At 46.5% G+C, this 18,573-nt stretch overlaps 1 protein-coding gene across 3 annotated transcripts in view; it reads right to left on the bottom strand.

The window, feature by feature from the left end:
* si:dkey-100n23.5 overlaps positions 1-18,573 on the bottom strand; it is a 71,629-nt gene that overhangs the window by 38,874 nt on the left and 14,182 nt on the right. For all 3 annotated transcript variants that reach the window (XM_049727261.2, XM_049727259.2, XM_049727260.2), the window contains 4 exons: positions 16,074-16,161; positions 8,145-8,234; positions 7,668-7,706; positions 93-171 (listed from right to left, as the gene is read on the bottom strand). In XM_049727261.2, coding sequence (XP_049583218.1) covers positions 93-171; positions 7,668-7,706; positions 8,145-8,234; positions 16,074-16,161 — 296 coding nt within the window. The remainder of the gene's footprint in view (positions 1-92; positions 172-7,667; positions 7,707-8,144; positions 8,235-16,073; positions 16,162-18,573) is intronic.

The following is an 18,573-nucleotide window of genomic DNA, read 5'->3' as shown; positions in this document are numbered from 1 at the left end:
CAACCACGCGGTCTCATCTTCACCGTTGATTTGATGCATCTTCAAAAGGTCACAAAGCATACGAATGCAGCCTAATGACCACGCACACTCACCCGGTTATTGGCCACACAGATTATCCTGGCGTAGCAGCAAATCATCAGCAGGATGAGCGTGAACAAAGGCACGTACCATCTGCAATGTGACATCAGAAAGGAAGCAAATGAATGAAGAATGCAAAAATGAGATGTTTCCTGGTTCAATTAGAGTGAATCATCGAAACCGTTTTCTTCATCATACTGTGCATAATTTAGAACCGCACCTCAAATAGGAAGGAAGTGGCTATGGAGGTTCGTGTCGTAGAATGTTATCAGGAAGTTGCAACACAGATAAACTAGTGCATTTGAGATGTTCACCCTAAAATCGAATATTGTTTGACTTTATTTCTCCATCTCACTATTCACTCTGCTATTGGTTCCAATGTGTAAAGCACTTTTAAAAACCTAAAAAGGTATCATTACAATTTAAGCATTTTGAAGAATTTCAAGCACCCACTCCAAGCGAAAACCGTATCATTACTATTGAAGCATTTTGAAGAATTTCAAGCACCCATGGGAACCCAGCTAACCTCGTCTTCTGACTGACCACCCGCGCACGCCGCACTCATTCGTCATTCTCGTAAGCCGACCCGGCTGGCTGGTTAATTAAGGTCGCAGAAGCTACGCCGTGTGATGTCGTTTTACTGAGGCCGAATGCAAAGAGACAAAGGCAGGAAAATTACCGGAAATACACAACGTTCCTGCGGGATGAAACGCTGACAATCAAGGGGAGGCACTGTGGAGCGAAAAACATGTCAGGTATTCTGACCGCATAAAAGAAAGGGAGGCAGCCGAGAGGAGTGAGGCAAGGGGAGGGTGGCGGGGCGGTGATGGCTTTGTTGGACTGGCAGCTTTGTGTTATGCAACCTCTCGGGAGGTGATGTAAGCTCGGAGGTGTTTCAACCTCTCCCTGTAATCACAAAACCGGGCCTTTGTCTCGCTTTGATAGGCAGGTTCGCAGACGCCTTTCGTCTGTTTTGCACCGGTGCGGTGCCAAAAAAATACAGGCTTACCCCAAGCCGGCGCGACCATCTGACCCGAGCTAACCCAAGCTTCATTTTTAGTCGGTAACGAAATATGCCTCAAATTTAAAAGTTTAGGATGAATTTGTAGAAGACAAAGTTCAATACGTACAGTGGAACCTTTAAAAGGAATTTTTTGAGGGACACTCGCCGACTCACAGTTCGGAAAGAAATTTTGCCGTTGGAAATACAACAAACTCGGGGTCAAATTGTTCATAAATGAATAAATAAATAAATAGTTCATAAAGTTTTACAAACTAAGAGAATAATGTTTTTCTAACACTTTTGTCAGATATAAACAAATGACGTTTTTCAAATTAGCTGTCATTGTTTTAATAGAAAGGTACTAGTCGTATTAGTTACTTGATGGGTGAATACTTGAGAATGGAGAAAAAAGCGTGATTCAATATTTCTAACTGATTGGCGTACTTTTTTCAAAGTAAAAATCATCCTTGTGTGACTTTCAGACATTTGTAGCCAATCCCAAAACTGACATCCATTTCCCTCCTTGGCAAGACTCCATTTGCTATGCCGGACGCTCTGTCGCATCTTAATGCTTCAAACCTGATCCATCATAGATCCATTTTTCATAGCCCTACCACTGTTCAGAGTCGCCGTAAGATAGAGCCTTGCCCTCTTGACTTCAGGCAAAAGGTGAACGACATCCTAGTCTGGTCGCCACTCAATTATAGTATCTCGAGAAAACCCACAAAAGCACGGGGAGACAAACTCCACACAGTAACTACGCAACCAGGATGCTCTCCGAAGCCCAGAATTGTCAGACAGAGGCTTTAACCACAAGGTCAACGAGCTGTTCGTGACGAACATGTACGATTTGAGAAGGTCTCGGAAGGTCAACGAACATTTCTCGTAATATGCTAACATTGAGAGACATCATTCACAGCTGCTTATAGCATAGCCCCAAAAACGTGTTCATACTTTGATGCTCGCTGATCTATGGTCTGGTGAGAAAGGCTAAGGTCGTGCGTAGTACAATAATGGCGGATTTTTTTACGTAAATTCAGCATGAAGCTGGTCAATTGAAGGGGAGTTTGACTCAGAGTTTCCGCCATCTGAATAAAACTATCCATCCTTCCATTTTCTGAACTGCTTCTCTTCATGCGGGTGTGCTGGAATCTATCCCTGCGGACTTCGGGCAGTAGGCAGAGGACAACCTGAAGTAGTCGTTAGCCAATCGCAGGGCACACGGACAAACGATCATTCGCACTCACAGCTACGGCGTGATAAATCGGCACTCCATGCATGTTTTTGGAATGTTGGAGGAAACCGAAGTACCCTGAGGAAACACACGCAAACACGAGGGGAACATACAAGCCCCACACAGGTGGAATCAAACCCGCACCCTCTGAACTATAAGTCGACAAGCTAACCAGCCCCACCGTGCTGCCCTGACTAAAAATAAAACTGGCATTTAAAGCAACATGCACAAAAGGTAAATATCACTCCCTTGGCATTAAAATGGTAAAATGAAATTCAAACAAAAGTTTTCATTGGCGGCGAGAATCCAGGATGGTCGGCGGCGCTATTTTCGCAGCGGGAAACGCGCCGCGGAGAAGCCGTGCTGTTTTATATGCGTTCCCTCAAGTCTGGTAGGAAACATCAATAAACAAAGAAGAGCCTCTTTGAACACACGTGTGTGTGTGTGTGTGGTGTGTGTGCGTGCGCACGCGGGTTCAATAATGGCATGGGACAATGATGAAAGCATTTCAAGGGTGGAGGGGTGTTAGGGGACCTACGCGAGCGTCACCTCGTGTGATTTAATAACCCGCTCTCCGGAATAAACAGCGTCCAATTACGGCAGCGCGCGTCCCATTAATGATGGAGGGACGGGGTGGGCGGATGGAAGGGAGCGGAATGGGAGGGGTGGCATTTTTAACGATAGCGAGCGAGGGGAGGCGGCGGGCTTGGCGGCGAGGGGGAGAGAATGACGGGCGGCAGCTACAAAGTGCTCTAATTAGCATGATAATGATCTGCCATTAGAGCCCCGCTCTACAGCTGTGCGCTACCCGGAGCCGGAGCGAGACGGGAAGGAAAAGAAGCAGAGAGGCAGGGAGAAAAGGAGATTCCGAGTGGGTAGGGGATGACAAAGATGAGGACGGGAATAAAGGTGAAGATGGCGGAGGGGATCGGGGCGACGGGAGGATAGTAGGTCGAGAAGAGAAAGAAGAGAAATTAGAAAGCGGCGCAGGGTGATTAAAAATAGAGCGAGCGTGGCGTAAAGGGGCTGACGGGAGATGGATGTCTAAAAAAAGAAAGAAAAGGATAACGGCGGAGGAGAGTTGGCGGGAAGGACTGCGGCGAGCAAGCGCTGGAGAGAGAGAAAGAGAGGGAGAAAGAAGGGGGAGAGAGTGTGAGGGGGGGGGCTTGAAACTTAGAGAAAGATCTTCAGAGGCACGAGCGCAGATTGAATCCCTCCGCCTCAGCCTACCGTTCCTCCCCCCCATCCTCCCTCTGAAGTGAAGGACGCGGCGCGGATGAAAGGAGCCTTAATGGAAGCGCTCAGCAGAAGATGAGAGTGCAGCAGGGACCCGTCGTTCCTGGTTAGCGCTCAACTGCGGCGACTCAACTTTGACCTACTGCACCGACAAGAGATCACAATCTACCTGTTCAACCACTTGCACAAAGGCCGGGACAAATAGAGAGAGAAAAATAAAAGGAGCAAGTAGAATGGAATGGCTGCAAAAAACAAGTGTATTTTTGAAATATTTCTCTTCCATGCTACTTTTCTATTTTCTTTATCCACTATTGCTACTGAAATGATGTAAATTTACCTACTGTGATCCATCCATCCATCCATCCATCCATCCATCCATCCATCCATCCATCCATCCATCCATCCATCCATCCATCCATCCATCCATCCATCCATCCATCCATCCATCCATCCATCCATCCATCCATCCATCCATCCATCCATCCATCCATCCATCCATCCATCCATCCATCCATCCATCCATCCATCCATCCATCCATCCATCCATCCATCCATCCATCCATCCATCCATCCTCCACCGCTGTAGCAGCTTCAACAGGAACCCAGAGACCTGTCCAGCTCATCCCAGAGAAACCCAAGGTGTTCCCAGGCCAGCTGGGAGACATAATCTCCTTCTGGTGTGACATAACCGGAACACCTCACAGGGAGGTGTCCAGGAGGCATATTAATGAGATGCCCAAGCCACCTCATCCGGCTCCTCTCAACGCGGAGGAGCAGCGGCTTGACTCCGAGTCCCTCCCAGATAACCGAGCTTCTTACGCTATCTCTAAGGGAGAGCCCGAACACCCTGCGGAGGAAAGTCATCTCAGCTGCTCACCTTGGACCTGTTTGCCATGGGTATCGACCTGCCAGGGGCATAAGGCCCTAGACAACTTAGCTCCTCGGATCACTAGAAGATGCAAACTCCTCCACCATGGTAAGGCGACGACTCATTTTACATATATCTACATATCTTAATATTTATATATATCTACATATGTACACTGCTGGGTCAAAAACAATCTGATTTGGGTTGTAAAACGGACTGACCCACGAAGTTGGGTCAATTTGTTTAGCACAAAACCCGTTTTTTGTCCGAAACAACAGGTCGATCCAAGTTTTAACCCAGAGGGTTTAAAGGTGTGTGGTCTTCTCAAGAAGCTGTCTTGTATTTCTTTTTTATTCACTTTATTTACAACCCAGCACGCAGACCTAACATCCATAACATCCTACTCGCAAGTTGCCACCTGACACTACTTTTTCATCTCTCATCTCACTCTCTTAGATCACCATTCCTTATTCTTCAAACTCCAAATCGTCAACAGTTCCAATTACTGGTTGAATGCTGGTCGTACTTCGAATCTGAGATCAACGAACAAACGATTTGAGATAATTGAATAAGACGATAAGAAAGACAACTTAATCAACCCCGTTGCAGGATGAAAAAGGTTGAACCATTTCACAATGAAAGACGGCCAACCAGTGTTTCAAATCAGGTATTTAGGTGGTCACAAATTGCCGACCAAACCAAACCTACGAGGAAAACGGGTTCCGGAATGTTCCATGTCAATAGGTCCAATAACTACCACAGCTAAAATCCCTCCGGGGTCATTACCATTCATTTGTGTCACACGGGGTCAACGACACGCTGCCAACGGGGGACGCGGGAGCGCTGACTCAGCACAACGGCGGCGCGCTGAGTCAACCCCCTTGAAATTCAGCACCTTCGTCTCAGGAGGCCCTGTCCTCTGCGCCTCGCTTCCGCCGAGCGTAGCCTGTCGCGTCGGCGTGCTCCGATGAGCGCTGATGAAGATACACGGCGCGGCGTGGCCAGAGACGAGGGGCCATCCATTTCTCTTAGGCTCATCTCCATTCCCGCTACGGCGCCGCCAACCTCCCTCCCTCCTCTTTCCCTCCCTCTCCCGCTGAGTTATGCCCGCTCTCTCCCTCTCACGCCTTCCATCTTTCTAATTTTCACCTTTAATGCGGCAACCTTTCGCCCGGCTGCTGCCAGCGACGGCGTGCGGTTTAACGCGTGTGCTTCCTCCTTGACGGGCGCTGCCTTGGCCTCTAATCTCTCATCTGGTTTGATGTAATTAGAGCTAATGATGATTCCCTGATCCTCTGAGCGGCTCGTCCCCCTGGGCCACAACAGCGAGGAAAACTAGAAAGAGCCGGGGAGCAGAGGAGCGCTGATAAAAGAGACACAGGCTCGTTTAGCACAGCTGATAGCATGTTGTGTGTGTGTGCGTGTGTGTGTGTCTACGCGCCAGCCTTGTGTGTGCTTATTTGTTTAGAAAGATTGATTCCCTGCTGATGCCGCGAGCAGCAACGCAATTACCTTGCCTCGTTGCGAAGCGCTGTCGTGTGTGTGTACGTGCATTTGCGCGCTTAAGTGTTGGGGGTTGACTGCCGGCGCGTTTGCAGATTTCGGCCGGCTGCGGAAAGCGTCAAGCAGAAATAATCCTTCATAGCCGTCCTGAGCGTTAAATACACGCAGCGACTTCCCTGATCTGACATGGGTGCAACACACACGCGTACACACACGAGATTTTAGCCAATCTTCAATATGGGTGAAATTACCCGCAGGCTTCCCAATATGTTCCCATACCAATTCAGTCAATCAGAAGCCTAAAGAAATTGAATTCCGGAAAGATAAGAAATGTAACATAAAAGGTTAGCGTGAACCTCCGTTTATGGAGCTCCATTTCCAGCTGTAATAGGCGAAAATCGAGAGAAAATCTTTTTAAAGCAAAAGTCAACCCTAGGGATTTATTTTAAGGATGTAAGCAACAGTAAAAGAAAATGGTATTCCGCTTAACATTTCTGGAATAAGAGTTAAACAGAACAATTGATCAACCTCGAGGCGACGCCATCTTGGACATTTCCATCCTGTTGTCGATAGAAAAACACGTCACCAATGCCTGATGGTGCGTTCCGAAATACGCAGGGAGCATGCATTGGTTGGGAAAATCAGTGCGTTGCTCAAATTTGCCATTCGGAAATTCAGAGCGCAACTAAAACGGAGTGCTGCTGCGTGCACTCAAACGCCCCGACTGAGGACAAAGTAGCTACGCCAGTGCTGACTGCGCTTGAAAATAAATGGAAGATGAGCATTCTCTCTCTCTCTCTCTCCCAACACACACACTCTGAGTAGCGCATAGGCGTCAGAGTGAATTTCCAAACGCTCCTAAGGTCAGCGGTCGTTCGGCTGACAGATTACTGGCCGCGATGGATTTTGCAAGTGCTATACGCCCTTACTCATTTGAACTGGTGTACCACTATAGCAATCTGCAGCAGGCAGATGAAAACATGGGGCAAGAAGATTGAATCCTATAATAAATACAAAATTGAATACTAAGTGTGCTGTTTGAAGAATACTGTTGAAATGGGTGTTGCAACAAGAAGGTACCAATAGGGGGCGCAAGGTGTCTATATGAAGGAGGTACAATAAGAATCGTTGAGTGTGTTCACGCAAAACAACGAAGCCAGTCGCCGTTTTAAGCCACCTGTATTGAAATTTCAGTATTTCCAATCTGGACAGATTTACCTCATATCGAGTGGAGAGCTAAATGGCGCCTCCCTTTGGCAAGTAAGTGCCATGTTTTGAACGTATTTTTTTTTTTTAGATTAACACTCGGTAGACTATAGTCTAACGAACACTGTCAAGTAAAGATGCCAATTTAAAATGACGCTGGAAGTTTTAACATCTTTGGTTGAATTCCTCTTTTTAGCATCCTCTTGTTGCGGTATTAGTCCACGTTATTTTTTGTTTACATTGTAAAGAGGTCCCGAAATATTCAAACCGTTTGTTCACTTGCAGCGGGTGAAGTTAGATACGCTAGACGGTGAATTTCCGCTTCCGTGCTAAAATGGAATGTTGGGAGTGCAACAGGAATGGAAATAAAAATAAAAAGCGCAAGCAAAGAGAAAAAAAAAAACACTTTTAGTCTCATGCTGAGGGGAGGGGAAAATAACCCACAGGCTCCCCTCGATACGCAACCCTTCACATTTCCCCGCAGAGACCCTCCACCCCTACAGCAGGCTTTGATGGCGGGGCTGAAAGGGTCTACTTACATCCCAAATCTCCAGGCTACGTGATCGTCTGTGATCCAGCTGGTGGAAAAGAGAAAGAGAGAGCGGGGTTACTAAGGAGAGAGAGAGAGAGAGCGCGGAAGGGAGGCTTGCGACTGCGTACGGGGGGGGGGGGGGCGCCACGCAGCTGTAGCTATTAATAAGCCAAGAGTGGAAAAAGAGAGCGCCGAGCCTGGAGATTAAGGCTCCGTCCCAATTTTCATTCCACGTCCGGCTCTCCTCGGGCCCGGCGTCGTCTTTTCCCTCAGCCCCTTAACGACTCTCCAAACAAACAATGATGCTTCTCCTGCTCACCGAAGGAGCTGGCGTTTCCAAATGTTTAAAGATGAGCTGATAATTGCCCGTTTTTACAACGCGAGGTCTTATGAGGGAAAAAGGAGCCCGCCGGGAGCTGGAAGGAGGCCAAAGCGGCTTGCCGACAAAACAAAGGCGCCGGGCGCTACGACGGTTGCGACTCACCACCAGGCTCCCGCTGGGCCGTAGTAACCTTTGAACAGCGGCAAGGATGACATGACCAGGGGAACCCCCCATGCGATCAGATGGTAAAACCTGATAAAAACAAAAACAATGCAGTTTTAAAATATTCATTCGCTAATTCATTTTACAAACTGCTTCATCCTGATGTGAGTCATAGATGTGCCGGAGCCTATCCCAGCTGACTTTGGGCGGTAGGCCTTGAACACCTTGAACTGAACCTTGAACTGACCTCACCAGCCAAGGTCAGGGCACACAAAGACGATCATCGGAGCTCACAATCACACCTACGGACAATTCGGAGACGCCGATCAGCCTAGCATGCATGTCTTTGGAATGTGGGAAGAAACCCACGCAGGCACAGGGAGAACATGCACACAGGAAGGAGCCGCTCCTCTGGACTGTGAGACGTTGCGCTAACACGCTTTTATTGTAAACAATTTCTACAATTATTTCTGCTACTTATGTTTTCTTGCTTATTAGCAAGACAGCCAAAAATTCCTGATCAAGTTTCCAGGAAACTGAGCGACGTTATGTCACACTTAAAATCATCAAATTCCATAATCATTGCTGTTTGCTAACATTGACATAGTAATGCTTTTATTGTATGTATTATTATTTTTTTAAAACAGATGATGCAAAATATTTGTAGCCAATTCCCAGGAAACTAAGGAGTTCTGTTCATAACATAATTTCAATGCTTTTCATTGTTAATATCGTAACAGAAAATTTTGATGATGAGGTCGGGAGGTCCTCCAGGCTGCCTTGCCGGCGGTGGCTAGCTAACGCGGCCGGCGGCGAGCTCTAAGCTTTTTGGCTGCTCATGTCTGGCTGGTAAGAAGCCAAAGTCTTTCAGAAAATAATGTTCATTTATCCATCTGAAGCTAATTCTGCCTCGACAAGCCATAGGACCTAGCGCAAAAGTCCTAGTGTCTGCTTGCCTGCCAGACTATGGACCTGTAAAAACTTCCAAAACGTCCAAAAGCTACGACTAATGCACATTCCTTGTGTCTGCTTGCCTGAAAAATTCCCAAACGTGGTAATATTAACTATAATTGCAGTACAAAGGTTGATTTCTAAGATTGGAGGTCTTCACCAGAACCACAAACAGGAATTCTGGTCTCCCTTAGCAGGTGTTGCCATAATTAAATCTGAGAGCTCAACTGGGTAAATGAAGACGGAAGAATCTAGACAAGGCAAGGAAAGGCTCTACTCTATTTTTTTTTTTTAATACATTAATCAGCTTACCTTCATGGAAACATTTGAAGAAAGCTGACTGGGCTAAAACTGCTTAGGGGGTCGAAAAAAAAAATCATTGACTGCTATTAAAGAAAAAAAAAATCAAGCGCCATATGTTCGTGTGTGCGATGTGAAGATTGTGTCTTTTGGGGTTGTCCATCAATACTTTATACAGCGAACAGCATCAGCCAGTCAATAGAGTGGAAGTCCTACCCTGACATCTTCCGAGCGTGGTCAATCGAGCAGATGCGACAGGGCTGACACACACTCAATCCGATTGGGTATGTGTGTGCGCTCCCGCTACACCCAATCAACACACACTCACACACACACAAGCTCCCTTTTTCCATTTTACTGCATTTCCCGCCTCTGCAGCCGTCTGATGGACACCAGTGTGAATATGTGGGAGGCGATGGCGTTATAAAAAAAAAAAAAAAAAAGTGCCGGCTGGTGGTTTAAATAGAACAGGGCGGTGAGTGTGGGAGAGGGATGCGCAGATTTGGATCCAGCAAGGAAGCGTGAGAGAAAGCAGAAAATCCGACAAAAGGGAGGGGGAACAAAAAGACGGTTTCCTAACACGCGCTTTGTTTTTTTTTTTTGCTTCCTTTGTTGAAAGTTTACGGAAAAATTAGGATTGGATTGTCAATAACCTTTATCAGACAAAAAGTCTGCAAAATGCCATCAGAGCAGTGACAGAGGAACCGGAATGTATTGGCTTTAGGTTTTTAAACTTTTGATTCACTTTCAAACTAATCAAGAAAAAGGAGATGTGGGTTGAGAGCCAACATACTTTTATCAATGTACTATACAAAATGCAAACATGTTCTAATTCAATTGAGACCTGTTTTGCATGCAAAAAAAATTAAGAAAACATCTTCAATAGCAACGTAACCTGGAGTCACGCAGATTTCTGCAATGGATGAGTGTAAGGGTGACTTGTTCCCCAAATGATATGGTTTTCAAAATCAAGGCATTGCTTGGTCCATATTTTTTTTGTGCATTTAAGTCGCAAGTCAAAATATTAATTACGAGGGTGCTTTAGCAAGTGAAGCAACAAAATAAAGGCCAGCAACAGTCGCTGATGCACTTTTGGCTGTTCATTGAATGGGACAAATACATCATGCAAATACCCGCAAGGAGAAAACGCAATCACTGAACTAATCGAATGATAAATGATCAACCTGAGCAGGGTTCAGAGCATCTTAAACAAAATATGCTTTTTTTTAGGGCCTGGACCGAGTGGAATTAGAGGCATTTCATTTAATGGAGAAAATTGATTTGATATGTGAGCAAATTGTGTTATGAGCTTGAATTAAACTCGTAAATCAAGGTAACCCTGAAGCTACGTTCCACAAGAACTCTGCGATGCACTGGAAAGGGATGCGCAAGTGGTTGAAACACAATAAACGAACAATTTCAATTTGTTCCCAGTTTTGCGCACAAATGATGTCAGCGGCGGACAAAAGACTTTGAAATCCGACGGCAAAGGGACGAAGCAGTACGGCGAAAAGGCGCTCGCCAGCAGGAGGAGAGATACAAATGGTGAAATCAGCGCTGCCGGTCCCTGGTGAGACGCCTGCCGGTGGAAGGGAGGGGGCGAGCGGGGGAAGACGGGAGGGGAGGGCGCCTTGTCAGGAAATCAATATCGAGAGCTCGCAGACACACGGGCTGCGGCGCGCACACACACGCCGCTCGCTCGCAGCACAGCGAGAGAGAGCTGACGAGGTCCAGAGCGCGGCGCAACATGGGCTTAATGAGGCACAGCAGGGCCACGACGCGTTCCGTATTACGCACACACCCGCGTGCACGGCCGCATGTGCGCACATGCACACACATGCATGGCTTGCCTAGAAACCCCACCGCTTCAGCCCCTGCTCACCCCCCCATCACCCACCCGTGCGGCACCCTCCCCCTCCTCCTGCTGACATCTCTCTGCCCTCAGCCTGAATCCGCCCTTCAAAAGCGCATTAGCATACATGCGCACGCTCGCTCTCGCTCGCTCTCTTCCTACCTCTCTCTCTCTTGCATGCACTTCAATCAGTCTTGGCTCATCCCGCCTCGGCTCCCCCTCTCCTCTGGCAATTTGTTCATTCATAAACCATCACAATGAGCCATCGGTGTGTGCGTGGTGGGAGAGAGGGAAAGAGGGATAGAGAGAGAGGGAGAGAGAGAGAGAGAGGTGTGGGGGGGGATTGGGTTTGGGGATGGGGGCTGAAGGGTAAATTGTGCATGCGTGCAAAGGCACATCCCCGCCCGACTAAACACACACACAGCTTACGTACGTGCAGTCAATTCACGAAAAGCCCCTCGACGCTTGCCGCTAACACACGAGCCGATTAGCGGAGCGCCGTTCTTTTTTTTCCTCTCCCATTCTTCTTCACAGCACGCACAAAAACAAAGGCGCGTCCCCCCCCCCCCCCCCCGCCTCTCACTTTCATCCATAGCCCATTTCACACCGCCTGGAAAAGCCGTGAATTTTCCAGCATTTTCCTGTGTGGTGTTCTGGATAAGTAACACACACGCGGAATGAGGGGGGGTCAGAGTTGCCATGCAAATTTGCCAGGTTTCGGAGGTCGTATCACCCCGACATTTAATACTGCCTATTAAAGTCGGCAATTCTCCAACTGTTTCCAGTGTCGTTGACACGGAATGTGGGTTGGCCTGTAAATTTCTTCGTTGGGACCTAACATCCGAGTTGTAATACTGCCGGTGAATAAGGGGTGTGAAGTTTAACACCGACACTAGCCATCTTCAAGACTGTCTATTAAAGCCGTGATTTTTCACCTTAATGGGAGGTTGGAGGCGACCTGCAAATTTGTCACCTTCTGAGGTAGTACCAGAGATGTGGGATGCTGCCTGTTTGTAAGGGGTGTGAAGTCTAACACGCTGACTCCAGTCCATTTCAAACTATTAAAGCCTGGAATTTGCAACCTTTTCTTGAGTTGCTTACACAAGCCACGAATTTGCCGCCACTGGTGGCAGAACACCGCTTTTGCATAAGGGGTGTGACGTTTAACACGACAACTTCATTTCAGTGTCTATTAAAGCCAGAAAATTCAAGACGTTTCTGAAGTAGTGTCAAAGCCGTAACAGTGGCTACGTCAGCATTGTTGACAACTGCTGCGGATTTCAGGACTTTTTCCACTGTCGCGTTCAGGAATGAGGTGTTGGGTTCAACCTACAAGTTCCAAGTTCTATTCTTCAGTTTGGAACGATCACGTGGTCACATGAGATTTCTACCTCTGAAGACTTTGTCTCGAGATTGATGGTGGGAGGGAATCTGAATGTCTGTGATCAGATTATCAGAGCACACCATACACAAAGAAGATTTCAAGATTTAAATAATCCTTACGGCGTTACCAGGCCTAACACATATCGGTGTCGCGCCTCTTTTGCACAAACAGAAAATTGCATTATTGACTTTGTCCCCCCCACCCCCCCCCCCATTCAATGTCAGTGTCGTTTATACAGAACAATAAATTGTCTGCTTTTACGGGCAGTGAGTCTTTTTCGCGCAGCAAAATTAGCACATCACAGCTTCAACTCTGGCATTGATCTGTCGATGCTTTTTATATACGCGGAGAAGCCGGATACAAGCTTTCAAACGGTGACACGGCACGCGGCCATTAAATGACGTAAGTGCCACTGTCTGATGTCACATAAAGTGACCAATGCTTTCAACAAGGCGAGGGGATACGTGAGGTCGAAAGCTGGAAAAAAAATCTGGGCTAAAGAACCCAGCGAAACAATCAGTGGCATTTACACTATCTGCTTGGTGCCTTTCAAACAGATAACAGAGGCAAGAAGGACATAAAAGAAACGTTAGACTGCCTCGGTTTCGGGTATGACACTGCCTTAGACGGAGAAAATTGCCAGGTCAACTTTGTCCCCCCCCCATTCCATGTCAATGAGTTAGGGTTTTGGCATTTACAAGCAGAAGCCTTCTTCACAGCGAGACCCATCACAATTAGCGCATCACAGCCTTAATAGAAGTGCTGGCATTTATCCGCCTGTGCCTTTTATACAAAACCAAGCGACTGTGCGAACTTTCACATCAGGTGCTATCGGGTAATTAGTTGACGTCAGTGGTGGTGTGACAAAAAGTGACAACGGCTAAATATCTAGTGCTAAACTTGACACTCCGATACTGGCATTGCGAAAAACATTTACACACAGGTAGCGCCCCGCCGATGTTATGGCTTTGTTACTATCTTCAAACGCAGAAAATTGCCAGGTCGCTTCATTCTGTCTCTGTGCCTTTTATAAAGATCAACGGCCCTGGAAAAAAGATGGAAAGATTTCAGCGTTTATGGACGCTAGCCCCTTCTACAAAGAGACGCAACAAAAGTAGTGCCTTGAAACACGATCTGCCCTTGCCTTTTATGCCGAAGCCAGCCAAGCAGATACCATCACAACTGTGGCAGCGCTAAGTGTGACATAAAATATTTTCCTAGAGCGCTTTCAAGACAACAGGGCATTAGAAGTGAAAGTCGAGTGTGAAACATCACATGCCGACTGGCATTGCGGACCGGCGCCTCCCGAGGGTGGAAAGTTGTCAATGCGCGTCGGTGACGTTTGTATAGAAAAGTGGCTGAAATGTTCTAACGGAAAAAAAAAATCCACTTTCCACAAAAATCTCCGACAAAATTAGTACGTTGCAGACTTTGATTCATTTTCTGCCGTGTTTTTAAGAGAGCCGAGCAAAACGGGCTATCGCTGCAATTAGGCGAGCTCTCGTTTAGACAGAACGGCAACGTCGGAAAGAAGCGCGAAAATGCCAGCAATTACAGGCAGCGCGAAAGGGTCTCTTGATAAGGATCGGTAGTGAGCCCATTCTGGACCCCCAAGCAGGCATCATCCCTGCGCTCATAAACCCGTCTCTTTCTGAGTTATACCGCCATTATATCCTCCGGCTTATTGCTAATCAATGCAGAGGAACTCCCAAGGGGAGGGCTGGCAGGCCCGAACCAACACACACGCAAACACGGGCGAGTCGGACAAGTGTGCACACCTAAGCACATCTACAGAATGGGAGCAGGAACAATCGACTTGGCTGGGCGAACAGAGTGGCTGCTAATTTGTTAAAGCTGCTTGTTCTTCCACCCACGGTGCGCATTCATTTTTTAAAACGTCCTATCCACACACACGTACACACACACGCTCGCAAATAAATTCACACTTGCTCCGCGGAAAGCGCTCAGGGGAGTTTGAGCGACAGGGACGCTGAGCCACAAAGCGTGAAGATGTGTGCGCGCACACACGCAGCCACACAAGCTCGCACTTAGCGGCTGACACTCACTCCCTTTTCAATTAGAGTGGCGGCTGGCTGGAACGGAAAAGGAGGGAGGGATGGGTTGGGGGGGGGGGAGGCGGACGGGAGATGGCTGTCAGGGCGCTGCAGGGAAACACATGCTCTGGCAGGCCGAACACACACACATGCACGCAAGCACACGCACTCCAGGGGAAGCGGCCATCGCAAAATAAGACACATAAGTCTCTTCTTTTACGCCGAAAAAGCGAGTCCGACTGCTATTCCGCCTCGCTTGTTTATGCGGAACTTATCAACGCCAGCAATATGGCGCCCCAGCGGGTGAATTTGAATAGCGCCTTCGCATCAGCGTTTTTAATGAGCTGCTACGCCGTTCAAGGCTGTCCCAATTACACAGACATCAGTGCCGGCGCCGTTCTTACATCGGCAGCCCCGCTTCGCGTCTCTGTACGGAGCTGTGAGGCGGAAAAAAAGCAACGCGGCGATTCCGGCTTGAACCTGGAAAATACGATAGCACCCGGAGGAGAGCGGGCGTCCTCCAAGGTCAAGCTGGTAACTGCAATATAAAATACAATGTGTGTGTGTGTGCGGGTGAGATGTGCGACGTCACCGCAACGGCCGTTCAGCGGCGGCTCCGCTTATGTCGTGATCCCTGGAATAGTCACCAGTCAATCACAGGGCACATATGGAAGAACATCTACTCACACTCAGGACAATATGGAGGCTTCGATGAGCTTAACATACGTGTGTGAGGAGTGTGTGAGGAAGCCCGAGTAACCGCAGAAAACCTACAAATCCTACAAAGTTCACACAGGAAGGTCATAGTTGAGAATCAAAAGCAGAACGTCTCAACTGTGAGGCAAGCCGCCGTGCTGCAACGATTAATTTAACTAAAAAGGAAATATTACAAATAATATATTTCAGCGTATGCCGGTTACTCAGCCCTTACACACTGGCCATGTTTTTTTTTCTGCAAGCAAGACGGGAGGGTCGTAGTTCAAAAAGTCACTGCGCACTTAAATTTTTTTATTAACAAACGCGTTTTGACATAATTCCTGTGTACTTTCTGTATTCTATGTTGAGACAGGTCAGTTCAGTCTGAAAAGGACAGGCGAATAAATCCCGGTTCCACCGTTACGCCAATTTACGGCAAAGCCAGTGTGAAAGCGGCTTAGAGGTGATGTAAGGCTTTCGGATTAGGCGGACGGGACTCTACCATTCTGAAGCGGGGGGGGGAACATTCCCTCCAACTTAACCGGCACAAAGAGAAAAATTCCCCAATTTGTCATATATGTATACAAATTGGGGGTGGGTTCAATTTGGCATATTCTCGCTCGCAATCTAACAAACAACAATGAAGACCTGCTGAGGCGAGGCCGCAGAAAAATGGCGTGACCCTTACTCACGTTTCATATGTGTTGGTGCTCTTCTCTCTGACCAAGTTAAAGTAAAGGTTCAGGGTGATGAGGCAAACCCAGGCCAAGGCACTCCAGTCTGCAGAAGGAGGGGGAAAAAACAAGGTCAGAAATGCACAGCTCCCAACAACACACACACACACACACACTCATATGTATATGTGACATTTTTTGATGAATGGAAGCCCATTCTGCAGTAATATGAGGGAAACCTGTGGCTTATGGTGATGTATGAGAGGGGGGAGCTCGGAGAGAGATAATGATGAACTATGAAAAAGCAGCGCGAGATAACAGCGGCGTGGGTGCGCGGGAAGGTGGTGGGCGTGGGGGGGGGGTGCAGAGAGACTATGGTGGGAATCCAACATGGTGGATGTAAAGAGGCTGACACAAAGAAAGAACGTGAAACAAAGCGCTCACGTCTTTTGTTGTACTTTTCAGCCTTGCTTTTTTTTTTTTTTGCATTTGTGTCCTTGTGCGTTTATGTGTGTGTGCGTGTGTTTTTCTTGACAGGACAGGCAAGGCCGCTCGTCACAATGATGAATTCCCGGAGCTGCGTGCTCAGCTTACTCGCTTTCACACAACACAACCACGCGCACAAAAACGAAGCGGTAGCGGCGTGCGTTGACTAAGAAAGTAGGCCGGCCGGCTGTCTCTGTCATCGTTCAAAATAAATCATCGTCTCCGGGACAAGCAAAATGCATTTTACGCAACCGGGACGCGACCGGATCTGTGCTTTAATTCGATGGTGGGCAACCTACGGCCCCTGGGCCATAAACAACTGGCCGACATATACTGGAGGTCCTCAGTTTATGATCCGCACGACATGCAAGGTTTCGGGGTTACAAACTGTGCGCAGTGATCGAGTTTGAGCAGTAGCCAAAGTCATTATGTTAGCGACATCCATTTGTATTCATTGTTTTGTATTTATACCGAGGAAGCGCTTTTCATAAAATATCGACTGAATCATGGCTTTACAAATGTGTTTGTAAAGGTTAGTGACAGAACAGAAATCAATTGTAGGACAACGTACAGTGTACAAGAATAGCTAAGATCGGAAAATTACAACTTCATGATTATATGATTTTGTTTTGTGTAATATTAGAGCTTCTTTTGTCTAATATCTATGACCTTTTCATTAAATTGTCTTTTTTCTTGAAATAGTACTTATGTTCATTTTTATTATCAAAACTTACATGTCTTTTTTGTTGAAATAATACTTATTTTCATTTTTATTATCAAAACTTACAATTATCGTACTATTCTTGGAAATGACAACTTTATTTCAGGTAATAGTACAACGTGATTGGAACATGAAAAGGTTTTTCATAAAAAACTATTTTTTTCTCAAATATTTTAAATTGTCATCAACTAAGATTTTATTGCAAAATAACGATTTTGAGTGAATGAATGAATGAACAATCAAAGAAATAAATAACAAAATAAGATAATAATACATAGTGTAATAATAAAAAATTATTAAAATACAATTTTCACCAAGATATAAGGCTAACCAAAAGTTTTTCAATTTGTTTAAAAAAAAAAAGAGGAACTGAAACAAAGCTTTTATGTTCTCATGCTTGGTGGAAGTAGTGAACCACAGCAGAATGTTATGAAAAAGTCCAACACACATTCAACCCACAAATACTCGTAATATTTAAATCAGCCTTTTTTTTTTTATTCAGTAAGACCCTCAGACAACTTTATGAAAACTAAAACCGCCCCTGATAGAAAAAAGCTTGCCCCACCCATTTTAACGTGCACCTGCCCCCTGTATCCCAACACATTTCATAACATTTTATTGGTGTGAATTTAAAAGCAGCGCTACGGTGTGCAGCTCCCACCAGGCTTGACGCCACACAGAACAAAGTGCCTGTTCAGGTTTATGTACAGCCGTTTGTCCCCAGCGTGAGGATGCTCGTGATAAAGCGAGCTGACACGCGGCAACCCTGCAGCACTAACTCACTGCCCATTACGCCACGGCCGCCTCAGTGTGTGTGTTTGCCTGTGAGAGCAATAAAAAAGAGCAGCGTCGAAGAGGCGTATTAGCACCGAGCCCTAACTAAGAATCCGAATGCTAATCGGCGGGGCTAAAGTGGCCATATAATTGCCATCAAAATAGCCAGCTTTAGTGGAAAAACCAGACGCTCACACATCTAAATGGAAGAGAAATAGATTACTGAATAGCGCAACTGGAATGCCAGCGCAATACAATTCAAAACTGTATTATAATAAAAAAATGGAGGTACTTCACTGAAATTCTTTAGAAAAGCAAAACGGGGTTGGTGAGTGTTGTGACTAAAGAATAAGACAAATTGTTTCCATGACAATTTGAAGGGTTGGTATCTGAATAAAAGAATGGAGATAGAGATAAGGGCACACAACTACGATAGTAGATTTGATGTTGATGCATAAAAAATACCTTGATGGTTAATACGACATACCAGGGGTACTCAAATACAAATCTTAAAAGGCGAAAAAAAACTTTTTTTAA

The sequence above is a fragment of the Syngnathus scovelli genome, chromosome 8 (genome assembly GCF_024217435.2).
Source record: "Syngnathus scovelli strain Florida chromosome 8, RoL_Ssco_1.2, whole genome shotgun sequence".
NCBI classification, from domain to species: domain Eukaryota; kingdom Metazoa; phylum Chordata; class Actinopteri; order Syngnathiformes; family Syngnathidae; genus Syngnathus; species Syngnathus scovelli.
The sequence above is the reverse complement of the archived record's forward strand: the minus strand, read 5'-3'. Positions and strand labels throughout refer to the sequence as shown.